Source organism: Aptenodytes forsteri, unplaced genomic scaffold (assembly GCF_000699145.1).
Source record: "Aptenodytes forsteri isolate BGI_AS27 unplaced genomic scaffold, ASM69914v1 Scaffold50, whole genome shotgun sequence".
Taxonomy (NCBI): Eukaryota; Metazoa; Chordata; class Aves; order Sphenisciformes; family Spheniscidae; genus Aptenodytes; species Aptenodytes forsteri.
Window position 1 is genome coordinate 2,361,478 of NW_008795126.1, and position 17,407 is coordinate 2,378,884.

A 17,407-nucleotide genomic window follows, 5' to 3' on the forward strand; every position below is an offset into this window, starting at 1 on the left:
ATAACTCTCCTCCAGTGCATAAATAGGAGTTGGCCTCAGTCAGCATGCAGAAGCAGAAAAGTGCAATTTGGAAAGGCTGAATTAGCTCAAACACTTTTGATTTACCCAAGTAAAAGCATGAAGAATTGATCCTGAATTCATCCTCAGGTGCAAGAGGCAGACACTTCTCTTGGACATTTTCCTACCCACCCTGTTGCTAGAAAAACTGGGCCTTATTCAACAGCCATGATGGATAATAATCTAGTTATTTGAATTAATGCATACTCACTCAGCCAGAACAGGACTCTGCTTGGCAGTAATCATGACCCAGACCCATAACAGCACTTAATGTCTCCAGTCATCTAAATCTACTGTGATAAATGGAGTATTTCAGTGGATCCCTAATGATTTCTATTATGAGAGTATAAAAGGCAGAGACCTGAAAAACCTAAATCACACATCTTATTGCTATTTGAATGATAATAGCTCTGCTGCCTGTTTGCCTGGCAGGCAGCGTTGAGTCGCATAGAGTAGAAAGTGGCAAGCTCTCACTGCATTTCTTTTCTCTAACCCATTTTAATCAAGCAACACTTGATCTGGGAGACATTCATGTTACATCTCGCATATTATCAGAAAGCAAAGGGAACTGCAGCTTGAAGAAGCTGGAGTCCATGCTTGCTCTGGACAGCAGGCAGTCTCTCAATATGGATTACTTTTGAAAAGTTCTGAATTATCTACCAATATCTTTTTTAGCAATGGAAACTCATTTTAACCACTCTGCTTCCTAATCTCATTGCAATTGTAGCATTCAAGAATGAGAGAGTCTCAAATTACATTAAACTCATCAGGAGACACTCTGGGAAATGCTATGTTTTAAACATCAGATAACAACCATCAGAACAATGGACTGTACTAACTAGATAAGGAAAAGAGACTTAATTTCAAATTACCTGATTTAAAAAGACACTCAGCTGTAGTCTTCCCATAATCACCAGACTAATTCTTCAAGGACTCAGCTCAGTTAAAGCATGTCATCTACCTAGTGTGATTCCTGCAGTACTTTATTTCTTGCTCATTTCAAAGATATGGGATTGTTAGAGCAGCTCTGAGAGATTTTTATTACCTACCATCGATGCTTCAGGAGGGGAAGGTATGCTAAAGATTAGGGGTGTGGAGCCCACATCCTTCACAAACACAAGAGATTGAATATCTCAGTTGATGCAAGGCAGGGGCACGCCGGCATGACTGTTGTGGGAGAGAAGGTGAACTCTTGCCTCTGTGCTGCAGGGAGTCTCATTTCTAGCTGCACTTATCAGAAGACATTACCTGGTGTGGGCAAGATCAAGAAGATCATGCTGATCATAACAACAGATCTTGCTCTGCACTGGCATTGGCTCGACTGAAAAGTCCCGGAAGGAAGACAAAAGTTTAGGAAAAGCATGATCTCTCAAAAAAAATAGGATCCACATGCATTCAAAGCTCTAAAGGTCGAGTCTAATATCTGTTATACGAATATCTAAATTCAGATATAAAATGTTTGGCCAAATCCAGATATATGGTGAAAACACTCCAGAGTTTTGGCTTAGGTTGCATCCAATTTGAAAATGCATATACTTAAAAATAACCTTTCGCAAAAGTAAAGGAAAAAGAAGAAAATCCCCAACAATACTGATTTTGAATGCAATGAATTTCAAAGAACTACACAGTCGTGTACTGAGAGATTGAAATTGACTGACAGTGGGTTGAAAACGGAACCTAAGAAGCACACTGATGGAGCAGAGGCTTCATGACAAGCTCTTGCTCACAGCTGAGTTTCTCTCTGAATGCCTAATCCACTGTAGTGTACTCTGAAAAATTCCTACTCACCCAAGGCTTTTAAAACTCAAATGATCTCTGAAACTGGTGATTGGCCTCCATATTCAAATGATTACCCAAATATCAATCCAATTCTCTCCTGTTTGCTTCAAAACTTCCTGTTTTGACAAAGACTGCCAATTTCAGAGCACCAACAATGATGTAGCGATTGTCATCATCTAAACTATAAATAGAATTGCTCAGGTGGTGGTCAGACTGCTACAGTCATTCTGGATTAGAAGACTGCTATGATTCACTATGGATATCTGTTCAACTAATTAAAAGTTCTATAGAATGTATCTACACGGATTTAAAGCTAATTAGCGACTGACGTGTGAATGGGTTTAACCTGAGGTTAACATTAAATGAAAACCAAAGGTAAACGACACGGCATTTGAATGGACAGTAACGCCAAGAAATAAAAGTTTACTACACAGAAAAGGAATTTTAGAACAAAATCTTCTATTAAAAAGCTATTGACTATTCAAGGATATTAAAAAAAGATTTCATACAAGCCACTGCTGGGTAATGCAATTTTGTAGAAAAGCCACAGTGAATTGAAGGAGTTCATATAATGGTCAATGGAACATTAAAATAATGAAATTGTGACGCCGCAAGATCTTTTAAAGCATATGATTGGGATATAGCAATCCAATTATCTGGTTCATCATCTGATATTATTGGGGAAAGTAGCTAAGAACATTTCAGAGAGTGGGTTAGATGCTGTGAAACCTTGAGGGCTTTCAAAAAAAGGCCAGGGTGTGGAAATGCATCCCTTAGTCTTTGCAGCAAGTCAGAATGCTGAAAATAACATAGTTGGGGTGACACTGAAACTCTTACATGCACGGAAGGATGCGAAATAGATGAAGATCCCTAATGATTTCCTTAATGATTTCCTGAGGACTTGACATTCTGTAAAAGCACTAGAAAACCCACAAGGATGAGGATACCTCTTTAGCAACAACCATCAATAAAAGCATGTAGAATAAATAATAAATGCTAGATCCTATAAGCAAACAGACATTCAGAAGTCTCGTTTTCCCTTATGGAAACTATTAACATAATAAAATAATCACATTACACAAGCAGAATTTGGCAGAGAACTTGACATTCTGTAAAAGCACTAGAAAACCCACAAGGATGAGGATACCTCTTTAGCAACAACCATCAATAAAAGCATGTAGAATAAATAATAAATGCTAGATCCTATAAGCAAACAGACATTCAGAAGTCTCGTTTTCCCTTATGGAAACTATTAACATAATAAAATAATCACATTACACAAGCAGAATTTGGCAAACATGCCTGCTACAGAGACCAATCCTATTGACTGCAGAGGATTCCCAAGATGAGACACTTACAAATGTATTCCTCCCCATGTTAGTATTCAGGAACACTCTGGTAACAAAAGGCTTTATACTAGCTGAATCTGAGGCCCATGATACTCAGCACAAATTTTGCTATTGAATGAAGGCTCCTTTTACAGAATATCCCATTGAAGAGAAAAATTTTGTCGCAAACTGATGACTTTATTACCATTGAAAGCAGTCTTTTAATAACAAGAAAGAGTTTTTACGACAACAGGTTTCTAGTTCACAACCCAGGCTACTCAAGTGCTAGAGGAAAATGACTTCTCCACTCAATGTTTATGAGAGAAAACAGAGCCATGATTCAAATACTGAGAAAAAGGAATTTCATGACAACAACCAGAACTATCTATGCTTTCTTGAAAGAGGAAGTTTGGAACATTATTTCATCCTTCTTGGTTTTCTTGCTTTGTTAGTAAAGCACCAATGTTAACTCTACCATACTAGTCACTTCTATTTAGCTTTGTATTTAAGATAAGACTTATCACCTCATTTACACATCTGTGGCTAGCATTGACAAAATTTCTTCCTTTTCAATGCACATGCAAAGTCTGCAGCAAGCAGCATTGATCATTCTATTATCACTCTGTTATGCTTAATTTCCTCTTCATCTTTCAAGTCAAACTCCATCTCAGACTACATCAATAGTAGTGGCAACACACTGACTGATTACCCTTGCCTTTGGCAGGCATGCATGCTGCAGGTACATTGTAAGATTGCTTTTGTGTTACCCCAGCACAACTGAGCTCTCCTAAACTATTCAAAGAATCAAATTAACAAGTGCATTGCAATCTTTAAGCACTTTGATATGACTTTGTAACAAGCAATTAACTGATGCAGCCAGACACTTTGATAAAGCACTAGAAATCTCTGCCAAGAGGACTCTGCGGCAAGCATAAACCAGCTTCAACATCCACCTGGGCAGCTCCTTACCTCAGTTCTGCACCAGACAGTAACAGGCAGGGCTCAGGTGATCTTACCCTTTCCTAGTCAAGCAAAGGAGGCAGCATGGCTGCAGTATGGAAAAGCAGGGATAGTCATTCAGTATTCTCCACTTTGAATAAAGGAAGGCAGAGCAGAAAATTAAACGCAAGAAACCTTGTGAAATGAAGCAACTCCTTCATCCTTCTAGAGCAAAGGAGCTTTTGGGAAGGAATGTCCCTAGAGTTCCTCCTGACGGTAGCAGTAATTTTCTGATTAAACCAATGGTTGCCATTGGCTTTGATTTAAAGGGCGAAAGAAGTGCTTTTCCCCTTCCTCTTCCTTCTCCTTTCCAGATCCTGCCAAACCACCAGCACTTGCCTCGTCCATAGCCCAGCCAAAGGGTCCCATTGTCCTATCGCCCCAGAAGTTAAACTACTGAACACAGTGGACATTGGGATTATAAGAAATGCCAATTAAAAAAAAAAACCCTCATCAGTCCATCTTTTCTGATACCTGAAGATCCTTTGAACATTTGGCATTTCCAAACATACCCAGGATGTTATCAGTAACTTGATTTCATAGTTTATCAACAGAGTATCTTGCAAACTGTCCTGCATAACAGCAGTCCATAGATATGCAACTCTGCAAGCAGAACAGGAGGTCAGAAGCAAAATCTGGTGACCCTTCTCTTGCTTTGTGAAGCTTTGTCCTTTTACATTTAGCTGTGCTGGCTAAGGCCCAAAGCAGTGGAAGTTTGCTTCCCACAGAAGGACAGGTATTACCTGCAGATGCTGCTTTCAAACCTGTGTTGTAATCTGCAAGCCAGTGGCAAGTAAGGGAAACGGCTCTATTCCAAGATCAACCAACTCAAACAAGAATATTCCGCAAGTTCCTTGCCACCAGAGCAGAACCCTCACTTGCAGACTGTAATAAAGAAATGTCCTTTTTAATTGCCTTCATTTTTTAACATTTTTAGAACATTTTAACCAATTTTCTCAAGGCATCAGTACCTAATAATTGTGGTATTCCTCAGATTAGTACATGTAAAAATGCAATGCCCAAATTGCTAACAGTACTTCATCCATCATTTACCACCCTAAGTGCATCTCTCCGGTGCCTGCCTTTTCTTTATCTGGCCTATCTCCATACTATACAAACAAGTTACAAAAGCATTTGAGAAAATTAATTAACAAGAGAACTTTTGCTCCATTTTTTCTGACAAGGTCAATTTAGTAATTTGCAGAAATAATTACAGGTGCTCTGAGACTACTACTGTTTGTGTTCCCCAGACACTACCAGTGCAGATCTGAACAGAAGTGGTAACTAAAACAGTCAGCATACATTATTAACTCTGCACTAGTTTAATTTCAATGGTCTTTGACTATGGAAAATGCAGGAAAATAACCACTAGCTTTAGATGGAGTTCTATTCATGGCTGGCTGAATAATGAAACCACAATGTGCACAAATAACATGTTGACAAGTATTGATTTGCAAGTATTTATCACACTGTTTCTAGGATTGTTTTCCAGTTCCAATTTATTTTCAAAATGTGACTCCTCTCAGTTTCCATCTTCCTCTTAGTTACATGACTATGCGTTACTGACCCTGCTCAAGTTATGTATTTTGACATCTGAAAGTAGGAAACTTATAGTATATAACCTTAACTCTTCCCCTGGCAGTCATGCATGCACACACCATTTTTGAAACAATACATCGCTTGAAGTTTTTCAGCCTTACAGCAGGAAAATGAAAGATGACCTCTTCATGTTCCTTTCAGGTTATGCTTCTAATGGATTTCTTCTACAGCTTAAGATACAGTAAAAGCGTTTCTAAGATAATGTAACCAGAATTATAACAGTTGAATTTTACTGCCATGCAATTAGGGTGCTGTTAAAGTTTAATTTCATTTCTTCTTAAACTTGCTGGTTGTTTCTTCCAAATGGGTTATGACTCTATGATCTTTTCAATAACCTTCTGCTTGGCATAGCCTTCACATTTTTGCACGGAGCTAGTCAAAACTATATTCATGCAACAGGAGATTATAGCAGTAGTCCTGCATACACTTTTATAGCTTGATACTGTACCTTGTTATGCATTTTACTGCATACATAAGCGTTCACTATTGAATATCAAAGGAAATGTATGGAAACGTATTGCATCCGAGAACTGAAAATAATCATGTACTATCAATGCAGTCTAAAAACAGGCAGTGTTTTGAGACCCAAGAACAGATATGTTCTCTCACACGCAGACAAGTGTAACCTCATTTATCACATGCTCTGAGCATCTTTATATAGTTTATAACAACATAAAGAAAGAACTAGTAAGAACTCATATTACTGATATAAGGGGAAAAGAGAGCAAGATGTTAAAACCTGGTCTTCATCGAATCTGGCAAGGAAATAGCCTTATAACATATTCTTAGCACTGTGTCACAGCTATACCAACACACTGAATCCAGCGTGAAGAACACAGCTTCCCATAGGAAATGCTTACTTAGAAACAGAAGAAATGTGGATCAGTGGACATTTTTTCCACAGCCATGCGTTAACTGCTTTCCCTGCACTGAGAGTCTTATTTATCTTAGCAGAGACCTAAGTCCAATGTTAGGACTGATCTGCTGTTAAATTCACGAGGAGACCTTGTTGCATTATGATGAATGGAGACAGAACAGCACTGACATAATGTGAAACTAAGAGACAAATTGATGAGGTGTGGCAGCACAAAAGACTAACAGGATCTTTAAATGTATGTGTGTGGGACTAATAAGTAGGAGTAAGAAAGTTATTTTACAGCACAGCTGAGGCAGAGGCTGGAAGACTGTGTGCAGATCTGGAAGCCACATTTGAAAAGGATATTGAAAAACCATGAAATTATGGATGAGCTGTGTCTGGTACCCGGGGTTCTGTCTGACTGTTGCGTGGCAATAAGAGGTGCATGCTTTCAGCCCAGCTCTTGTTCTCAAAGGAGTGCCTTTAAAGGGAACAGATCTGCCAGCTGCAATCTTTCCTACGATCCTCCTCCATCATCTGACCTAGTACATGGATTGTCACAGTCAAGCTCAGGAAAATGGTGAAAAGTTCTTCTCAGAGATAAGGGGAAGGGCCCCAAAAAAGAGGCAATCTAGGAATGTTATGCCAATATGAGGTGTCACCTGTAATTAAAGCAGATTTTTTTTACTTTGAAGCACCTCATATTGCCAGTTACAATGTGCCTGAAGAAGCACCTATTTTTCACTAGTGGTATTTCTAGTTTGTCTGTGATAACAATTTTCTGTATTTTTTCTACTGAGGACAGTTCAAGCTTTTCTTGAGAAGGAGAAGGGAGTAAAACAAATGATATTTTTTTCCCCAGTATTGGAAGAAAAAAAAATCCAACCATCTCCTTTGTGCTATCAGTTTTTGCTGTGTGGTAGAACAAATGATACATATGTGGCTTCCACGCCACATCTAGAACTTGAGGAAATCTAAATCTAAGGCTTGAATTTTACAGTACCATTTTGCCATTTTTTAAACACATGATCTTCCCTTCCTGCAGCAGGGGCAACAGGAGTACACTCTCCACCCCATTCCTTACCCCCTGACTCTAGGGATGAAAAAATCAATCAGTGTCCCACACTGAGGCAACTGATATGGATAGCGTCCAGCACCAGCAGCTTGAAGACTCAAAAATCCAAAGTCAGACTCCAGAACCTACGCGATTGCCCCCAAACAAGATATGTTTTACTAAAAAAAAGTATGCTTATGTGCACAAATGTATTCTGTCCTTCTGCCCCACTATCTGTTGAAAAGGATCCATGTAAGCCCCAAATCCCACCAGGGTTACTGGAAAGACCCGTTTTACTTGAACATGAGGAAAAATTTCTTTGCTGAAAGAGTGGTTAAACATTGGCACAGGCTGCCCAGGGAAGTGGTTGAGTCCCCATCCCTGGAGGCATTTAAAAGACGTGTAGATGAGGCGCTTAGGGACATGGTTTAGTGGGCATGGTGGTGTTGGGTCGACGGTTGGACTCAATGATCTTAGAGGTCTTTTCCAACCTTAATGATTCTATGATTCTATACTTCAGTGGTTTCGAGTGTGGATTCTTGTGAGCAAACTACCTTTTCCTTTTCTGATTCGTACTCATTCTCACCCCAACCAGATCTAAACTGGACTAAGGGCAGGGAGTGCACTACCATTAAATGATGAGGATCTTGCCTTCACTTTATTAATGCCTCCCTTGGGAGTGCTAAGGACAGACTGGGAGAAGATGATCACATTATCAAAAGCTCTATTCCTCAAAGAGACAAGTCTTGAGAGTTTGTTTACATCAAATGTAGTGATTGAATTTCACTTGACATGTCACAAGCATCCAGTCTGTTGGCCACAGAATAAAGTGAGTAATTCAGCAGGGAACTGCTGTATGCCAAGCAAACAGGTTGTAAAACAGTTCTGCATAAAATCTGGGAACCAGCTGTCTAGATCTGAGGCACAGAATAGTATTTATTGCTTATGCATCATGCTGAATTGCTAACAACATGGCCCAAAATTGGGAAAAGGATGATGAACATGGAGGAATTCTTTTTTGTTGTCCATTGTCAAAAACTCTTTTAGCACATGGACAACTACAGGGTACTACAGGCATTACTTTTAAGGTTGCTAACATTTAAAGAAGTGTATACTAAAGCAGATAATCCACTGTTTGCAACATGAATATATCACAGTCTACCTACAACAGATGAGACAACTGCAGATTTTTATGTGATGAGAGCACTGGTGCACAGTTTGGGCAGGAAATGAAGAAGTCATTCTAATGAGTAATTTGGGGAGCTAAATGTAGACCCATATTTGCCTGGATGTTGCAGTTAGAAAACCTTTCCTTTCCTATCACGGTACTGAACATACAAATGCTGGTTTTATTCATTCCTTGGTGGGTGGATTTTGAAAAAGAGCTCAGCATTGACCTAATTGCGATCGCACCAGAATCAACAGCAATTTAACATCAGATTTAGCCACAGTAGGAATTGACTCTCACTGCCCCAAGATGTCCAGTGTTATAGATTTACACATTCTGCCGTTATAATTACCCCGTTATTCAGAGTGGCTGCACAACCGTGTAATTGCCCCCTTTTCTGGTCTGACTTCCCTGCTGGCTTCCACGGTTGTCCATTTGTTTTCCAGGTGGCACCTCTGTCCATTTACAAATGACGCCTTTCTCCTGGCTTTATAGAGTTGGAATTGGAAGGAAACATTTCAAATTTCAATAAGGAAAAATTTCGACTGTCCTTAATTTTAGTCTAGGATATGTAGTTGTAAATTTGTGATTGATTTGCCAAACTTCTTTTAACTCAATAACAGAGGGAAAAAACATCTTAGTGGAGCAGACACTAAGAATAATTACCTATTCTCCTCCACACATGAAGTATTTATAATTAAATACATCCAGCTTTGTCTATTTGAAGCAGCAGAAATGCCAATGAATTCTTTAAGAAATATTCAAGTAAATGTCATCCTTTAAATTTTCAGCTAATTCTGGGTAGATTGTTAACATTCAAAAGGTAAGACATACCTAAACGTAACTGCTCATCCAGAAGAAGGCAAGAAATAAATTAAGGGAACATTTCATTATTGTGCATAAAAAACTTTAACTGGGGAAATAAATCGTTGTATTATCTTTGTGGAAAGAAATGAGGACTTCAGCAAACAAGTTGTACATGGAGATATATTAAACAGAGACAACAGCTGTAATTCAAACAAAAATGTGTAATTGTTAGAGCAGAGCAGCTCTTTTAATAGAATGACAAATATAATGAATGGAGTTAGAAGACACGAGAATAACAGTACTGATGTCTCTCAGAAAACTCTAACAACTAACAATGATAACAAATTTTCAGAAAAACAAAGGTGAAACAATCTTACCATGTAGTTACAGTCATTGTTCGCATACAGTTTACAGCACTCAAGCCTCAACAATCATTGGATGGAAATTCCGCCCTCACCCCACTGGAGTCTGTAACCTCCAAAGCACTTCTCTTCCCATACCCAACATGGGATTTTTACACAAGAGTAAACCAATGTAATTTGTGTCCTTTACAGAGGTTGCTATTATAACCTTGTATTAAATTTATTTTTTGCTCTTCAAACTTTCCCAGCTGAGATTAAATATTATCACCTCATCTGTAGCCCAAACATCTCTGAGCACTTTTAGTATTGAAACCAGAAACTGGCCAACATTTAATTAGTGTCTGGCACACTCTATAACCTGCAGTGTCTTCCTTAAGGAAATGACTAGTTTTGCAGGCTGTGTTTTTCCACCTTCTGTGTGACACTGACCTAGCTCTGTAGAAGAAACATGGTTCAATCCTGAAATGTCCTGAGGTGCTCAGCACCTGCAATTCCATGTGACAGCTGTGGAAAATCAGTAATGTGCAGGATCAGACTCTTAGTACCCGTTCTTTTTTTGGCAAAGAAGTAGACAGGGCTAATTAACAGGATAAAACTGTAAAGACACAGGCTTATCTGCCTCTGAGTTAAACCATAAAATAACTGCATTGTACTATAGCTTTGTGAACCTTCAAGTAATTCCCTGGCTTGATTGATTAGACTTGAAATGCAAAGACTGCAAAACCAGCATCCAGTTGTTCTATTTGTTATAATTTCAACTGAAAGCTGCAAGTAAACTAGCCTGCTGCCCAAGTGCAATTCCAGTTCCTTTAAGCTCAGAAAAACTACTGCAAAACTAAATACATTATTTAGCACTTACTGACTATCCTTTCCTTAATTTAGGAACATGAACAGTAAGACTGCATGCTCAAAGTCAAGTTCAAAATGGTTTGGCTACATCTTCAAAACCAACAAATTTTCATTGAAGTGGGTCAGATGTTAGTTTGACCCCCACCCTTAAGTGCTCAGCAGCAACACTATAATATCAACCCAATGTTTGCAGATAAAGCACTGCAGTGTCTCTTGATGCATAAGTGTATCTCTCTGCGGTTAAAAGCCAATTCTTCTCCCTGCAGTACAATCTACAAAACAGCTTGATCTGTCTCTGCTCTGAAGATGCATCACCAGGAAATGCCAGAATTCAAGACAAAGGAAGATCACTTCCAGTGATCCTGGACACAAGTTTTGTATCTTACTGGAGCCTTGCAACTCCTAGGATAGGGCGACAACAGCCACTCAAGCACCTCTGAAAGCAGCACATCAGTGACTGTTACAGAGGTAGTGATCTGTACTAAAAAGCATCATGAACCTACACCACAGCCAGACCCAGCAAGATACAAAACATTTCACTGGCATCACTGTCTGGAGAAGAAACTGAATCTCCATTAAGAACTACTCTCTTTCTGCACTGCAAATCTCCTTTTGCCACAGAAAATTTCAGCCAATGTTCCCAGTAATTACTTGATTGAAAAATCTGATCACTTACATTTAATTAGCACAACAAAATTACTCCTATCTGTGGCATGCTTGCTCTTTTCAGGAACCTTAATGAGACGCCCTCTGGAATGCTTATAATTGAAGGAGAAAATGGACATCAGGTTTCTAAAAATGAAGGTCTTCAGGCACTATAGGTCATAAATGTCAATGTATGTGAGAAGAAAATATTTCATTTTGGTGCATGGTCCACACTGCACATAGCTATGATGAAAGATTCATATCCCTACATTAACATTTTACCTGTAAGGTACTGGACAGCCAGAGAGCTCATTCCCTTCCACTGAAGTTGGACTCTGTGATTCTTCACAGAAGAATCAGCTGGTATTTGGTGCTAAGGGGCAACAAGTCAGGGATGGACCTGAAATTGGCAGTGAAAGAGGCGGGTATCAGTGAGACTGTCATCTCCAGAACTGCCCAAAGGAGACCAAGACAGCAATACTTCGTGTTAGCAGAGTATGGCCCTTTCTTTTCTCCTCATACTGCCTTAGCTGCAGTAGCATTGAGGCAAGGAGCAGCTCAGACAACCTCACACTAATAAAGACTTTCTCTTTTCAGTAGGAATTCCTCCTGGTCCTTTGGCACTCAATTGAAACAATTCCACAGCCCGATTTTTCTGTCCTGTGCAGACGCCCATCAGAAATAACGGGATTCAGGATTCAGTGGTCCTCATGAAAATTTTATCAAGGCAGAGTTAGAACTGGAAGCTGCAGTTTTAAAGTCAAGTCTCTTTTTGAGCTCCACCCTTCCTTACCTCTCCTATCTTGTAGTCTTTTCCCACACTCAATTTAAAATGTCCCCATATATAAAATACCAAAATTCAAATAGCTTTATAAAGTTACTGCACTTTTTTGCTCTTGTACAATCACGCATTTCTCTTGGTGAATTTAATTATTGCATTTAATGGACTGCTACCAAATGAATTGTACACATGCTGGTCATGTGGATCACGTACATATTTTTAGGCATGTGCTGGTCATGGATTCTTTGACCAACATCTCCAAAGACTGAATCTACCAGAGGACAGATGGCCGTGTGAAGCAAAACATATCTTAGTAGTTTCTTTTAAGGCTCACCTGTCAACAATGAGAGTGTCTATAATTAGTTGACTTTTCTACTAGTAAGATGTCTGATTTTGTACGACTTGTCCTTTTCCTTACAGAACTATTGGTTCCACTAAAGATAACAAAGTATAATCTTATAATCTCTTCACTGTCCTCTTACAGGTTGTTCCTTGAGCACAGTTCCTCTTGCCCTGGCCCTAGAGATGCCAGTAAGCAATACGATACATTACCATGAATTACAAAGCAGTTGTTATTAGGCCGCTGATACTGCCATGCATTGTCACACTTTGGCATTGTTTCTGACTGCTTTCTGCTGCTGAAAGCTTAGCAAATCTAAAGGAAGAACAGTGTAACATCCTTCTCCTTCCAGCACCTCAGCAGTTTTGGAAAGGGCTTTTGTCTTTGTGGTCATTGACCATCAGCAAGCCTTTCCCTTCTAAAATATAGATTACAAAAGCTTTTCTTCTCTCCGTCACAAAGGGTTTAGTAGCAATGCTAAGGAAGTAACATTCTGAAGTGTCTGTGTACAAGAATGAAGTGGGAGAGTGAGGAGGAAAGAGACAGTGAAAGGGTAATGTACGAAATATGGTAATATCCCTCATACCTCCATCTCTTACCTTGCTCACCTTCCTCTGGTCCGACCTCCTAAAATGAAATCTGTCTACTCTTAATGAATCCCTGCTTGTCTTTCTCTTCCCTCACGTGGCCCAAAAGATCTGAAGTGCCCAGGGAACTACTCCTTTATCAGTTCTGATGGCAGGTAACAGCAAGCTAATCAACGACTGAAAATGCAAAACACAGGATAAATTACCAGAGGGGAATAACTACCGCAAAAATAATTTCCTTTTGTAACAGGAGTTAACTTCATGTGAGAACTACTCATACAAAAGCTATTTGTTTTAGTTGCTGAAGAATAATCTGAAAACAGCACAGAGAATTGTTTCTGGTTTAATACAAATCACTTTCACATTTATTCTAGACCTGGTTTTGCTGTTTCCATAATTTGTGGTTTATCCAGTTAAATATTCACGAGTCATGATATTGAACATTTACTTTTCCCTTGACAGTTGTTTTCTGAGCACAGTTCTTTGTTTAATATGTCCTGACCTCATGTATATTTGACAGCCTCTAAGGAGCGTTATTCCTCTGGAAGTAATAAATGAGTTCTATTTGTTACATTTTTATATTTTCTCAAGAATTTCTGCCATGAGCAACTCAGGTTGCAATTGAGATATTAAAATTTCATTCTCAAGATTTCATTGTAAGTCTTTGGCTTGAATAAAAACAATATATATCTGTGATTTTACGTGCTGAGTATCTTAAGATCCATGAACTCAGCACACTCAAACGAGGGAGCAGGCAAGAACAGTTGCAACAGTTTCAGTGCACAATCATTGTATGAATAATACTCAGAACCACCACAATTATCTGAAAGTCATCAGGGAGCCCAAATAAGATCTGATGGTCAAAGCAATTAAAGTATAGTTGCTATTTGTTGCCTCATAGAATACACAGACATAACAATATAATCTTTTCTAAATTGTTACCACTGAGCTAATGCACCAGAATTCTACCAGGAACATGGTCCTCTGGAAGAGCTGCTATTTAAAAGACGTAAATATAAGACCACAACTCTTTGAAGTCATTACAGAATCCACAACAGTGCTTTTAGCAAGAACAGGGTCTTTTGCAAAAACATCTGTCTTTGCAAAAATTGCCTTTGGGAAATTTTATTCTGCCTTTTTAAACTTGTATTTCATTAGATGCCTCCCAATCCCTGTGTTATGATTACTGGAAAGGATGCCTAACAACAAATACACAATTAATTCTGCAGCATTAACCACTTAAGGTGATTTTGGCATTAACTGGCACAAAAAATAAGCTGTTAAATTAACAGCCTTTTTTTCAAGTGGTTACTTGATGAGAATTATGTTGAGCCCTAGTCCTGCGTCACCAAAGGAAACAGGACCTGAATCAGACCTAAAGACGCCAATACCTGAAACGTCTATCATGTTTCCACAAAGGCAAAGTTCATTTTCAGTTCTGTGGAAAACTGAAAATGTGCCTGCTTTTGTACAAAGCCTGACCATGACTTACTGCTATATGAGGTCCAACCATTCTACTTTGGAATTACATATCCCCACATTTTAAAGGAGTTTCAAAAACAGTTTTTAAATTAATCTTTGTAAATTTCCCTTGATTTTAAAGAAAACAACAGGCTCTTTGTAAATTTTTAAGGTCCTCCTTCTCTGTATACTTTAAATTAAGACTGTCAGTAAAAAGCTAGCAAGAGAATTCAGCCTTCTACAGCTCCATTCATTTTAGTAATCTCTGAACATTACTGTGAAAGGATCATTAATCCTACCAGTCCTCCTTGCATAGCATTTTCCTTCAGTCCAGTCTCAAAAAGGAGACAAAACCCTGCAAATTTTAAGTCAGTCATTGTTTAACTATGCCGTGCTAGGAAGCAAATGAATAATGAAAATGTTTTATCCCACCATGAAAAAAAATTCCTAAAGTTATGAGAACAAGTGTGCAGCCATTTGACACTTATTAAAAACCTTAATGGCCTGAGGAATCATTTTGTTAGTCAGATCTGACTCCCTGCATAACAAGGGCCGTTATACCAGTTTAGTGGACACACATTTTAAATGATATGTCAAAACCATCTAGGGCTTGCCCATACCCTAAAATGGAACATGGTATTGGGCTGTTTGAGCTAGAAAATGCACCAGCTGAATCTATAAAGTGCCCCATCTAAACTTGCCACAATTGGTAACGGTATGGTGATAGTTCCAAAGTGCTGAAGTCAAATCACTAACGTCTCACTCTCAAGGTCAAGCTGCAACAGAACCATCTACAAGAAAAAAGCTGGAGAATCAGGCCAATCCATATTTTTTCTTGTTAAATGATGGAGAACCAATAAAGGCACGTGCATTGTCACTTGCTGAAACTCCTGGAGGACTGCTGCATAGAGTGGGCCTTGGGCTGTATGTCTTCTGTGGGAGGCATCTAGCTACACGCTGTAGCCTTGCACCCCGGTCAGGAGGCTAGAGAATCAGAAATGGCCTCCAATATCTTGATATGTCAAGCAGCTTCCTGAGAGCTCCCCCCTTTTCTGCACTACCTAAGAACAGCAAATACTAAGAAGATAACGGGACACAGCAATTTAGTTTTACCAGAAGAACACGTAATAGAATAAAGATCACCCTCAGCTGGGAGCAAGATGACACAAGCACACACACCAGACCTCTCCTGCTCTGCGCGTGTCTCTCCCCACTGTGTCTGCATCTGCTGGACTCATTGCAGAAAGCCACAATTGCCTGACTGAGCAACACACGGTGCACACGGGAGAGAGTCCATGTCAGTGAGCACCGTGTGGTCTCCCTGTAGTTACATGTTCAAACGCGTGCTGGGGAAGACACGGTCCCTGGACAGACACTGCTATGCCACATCCTTTGGGGTCTGGAGCGGGCGGGCAGCAGCCACAGCCCGACCCTGTAAGCACCACTACCTGCCATGCGACTCACACCAGCATTCGGGGGAGCTGAGAGATCTATGCTTTGACGTGCACCAAGAGACCAGGTATGACGACCTTTTCAAAACAATAGTTCATGTGATTCAAAATAGCAGTTATAAAAACAACCACCTTTCGTAAACACATCAAACAAATAAACGGGAGTTAATTTCTTAGCATTTTTCAGAACCAGAAGCCGTATTTACTTTTAAACAGACAACAAAATTTCCCCAAACTAGCATTAAGTAGTTTTTTTATTACTACTGCAGTGCTCCAAAAGGCACATAAATAATGCAAACACCCTGCATCTCACATCTGTTACTAGTTATGATATAAAGCAGAGTGTGTCAGTGCATTGTATTGGCTTTCAGGTGAGATGAGACATTTGAAAATCATCTGCTGCTAATGGGAAACGTTATTCATTTACAAATTTATATTCAATGTTTTTGTTAACTTCAGTTTAGATCTTATCTCAGGACACAATAACCCAGCCGTGTAAACACTGACTCACTTCACAAATGGAAACTACAAATGAGTAGTTTTGGTCTAAAAAGCCTATAAACTTACACTTAGGAAATGCTTACCCTGCGTCCATCCCCACCGCAAAAAGCCAGTCTACAAAGCTTTACAGTATCTTAAAGACCATGTCACTAATCTGTGGCAGACGTGAATTTAATCTAATGCATGCAACTTTGTTATTTGTACTTTCTTTCATGAAGACAATATGCCACAATAATATATTCCCTTTAATCATCAATCCATTTGCGTAACATTCCCGACTTCCAGCGCTAATCCGTAATGCCGCCCTTCCTACAGCGAGCCCCTTTCTGAAGCCAGACTACCTGCACGTATTTGCTGGCCGGGCTTAACTGCTCATTCGCTTTTAAATTAATTGATAAAAAGGCAGACGGCCTCTTCAGACAGCACCGTTTCTCAGTCTAGAAAAACACATCTGTAATCTCGCCAACTTGCAGTTATTTTTTAAGAGCATAAGCAAAAGTATTAAATCTCACTGGGAGGAAAGCTTTTATTCTAAGTGTAAGATTACGTGTAAGCTTAATGCTCTGGGGAAAAAAAAGATGTTTTAATGCCCTGCCTTCCACGCAGCTGTGCCAGCGCTCAGTTTATACGAGGCTTCACCTCCTACGCTGAGTTAGCATGTACCGGGGAGCCCCAAGAGCTCACGCTGAGTTGCATGTACCGGGGAGCCCCACAAGCTCCTCACTTTCCGTATCCCGCTGCCTGCGGGGGGCCGCCCCGCCGCGGAGCAGCCTGGCGCCTGGC

At 39.6% G+C, this 17,407-nt stretch overlaps 1 protein-coding gene across 1 annotated transcript in view; it reads left to right on the top strand.

Moving 5' to 3' along the window:
- Window positions 1-1,220: 1,220 nt before the first annotated feature.
- HSBP1 (heat shock factor binding protein 1) overlaps window positions 1,221-17,407 on the top strand; it is a 23,480-nt gene continuing 7,293 nt past the window's right edge. The window contains exon 1 of the mRNA XM_009277334.1: window positions 1,221-1,241. Within this exon, the coding sequence (XP_009275609.1) occupies window positions 1,221-1,241 (21 nt within the window). The remainder of the gene's footprint in view (window positions 1,242-17,407) is intronic.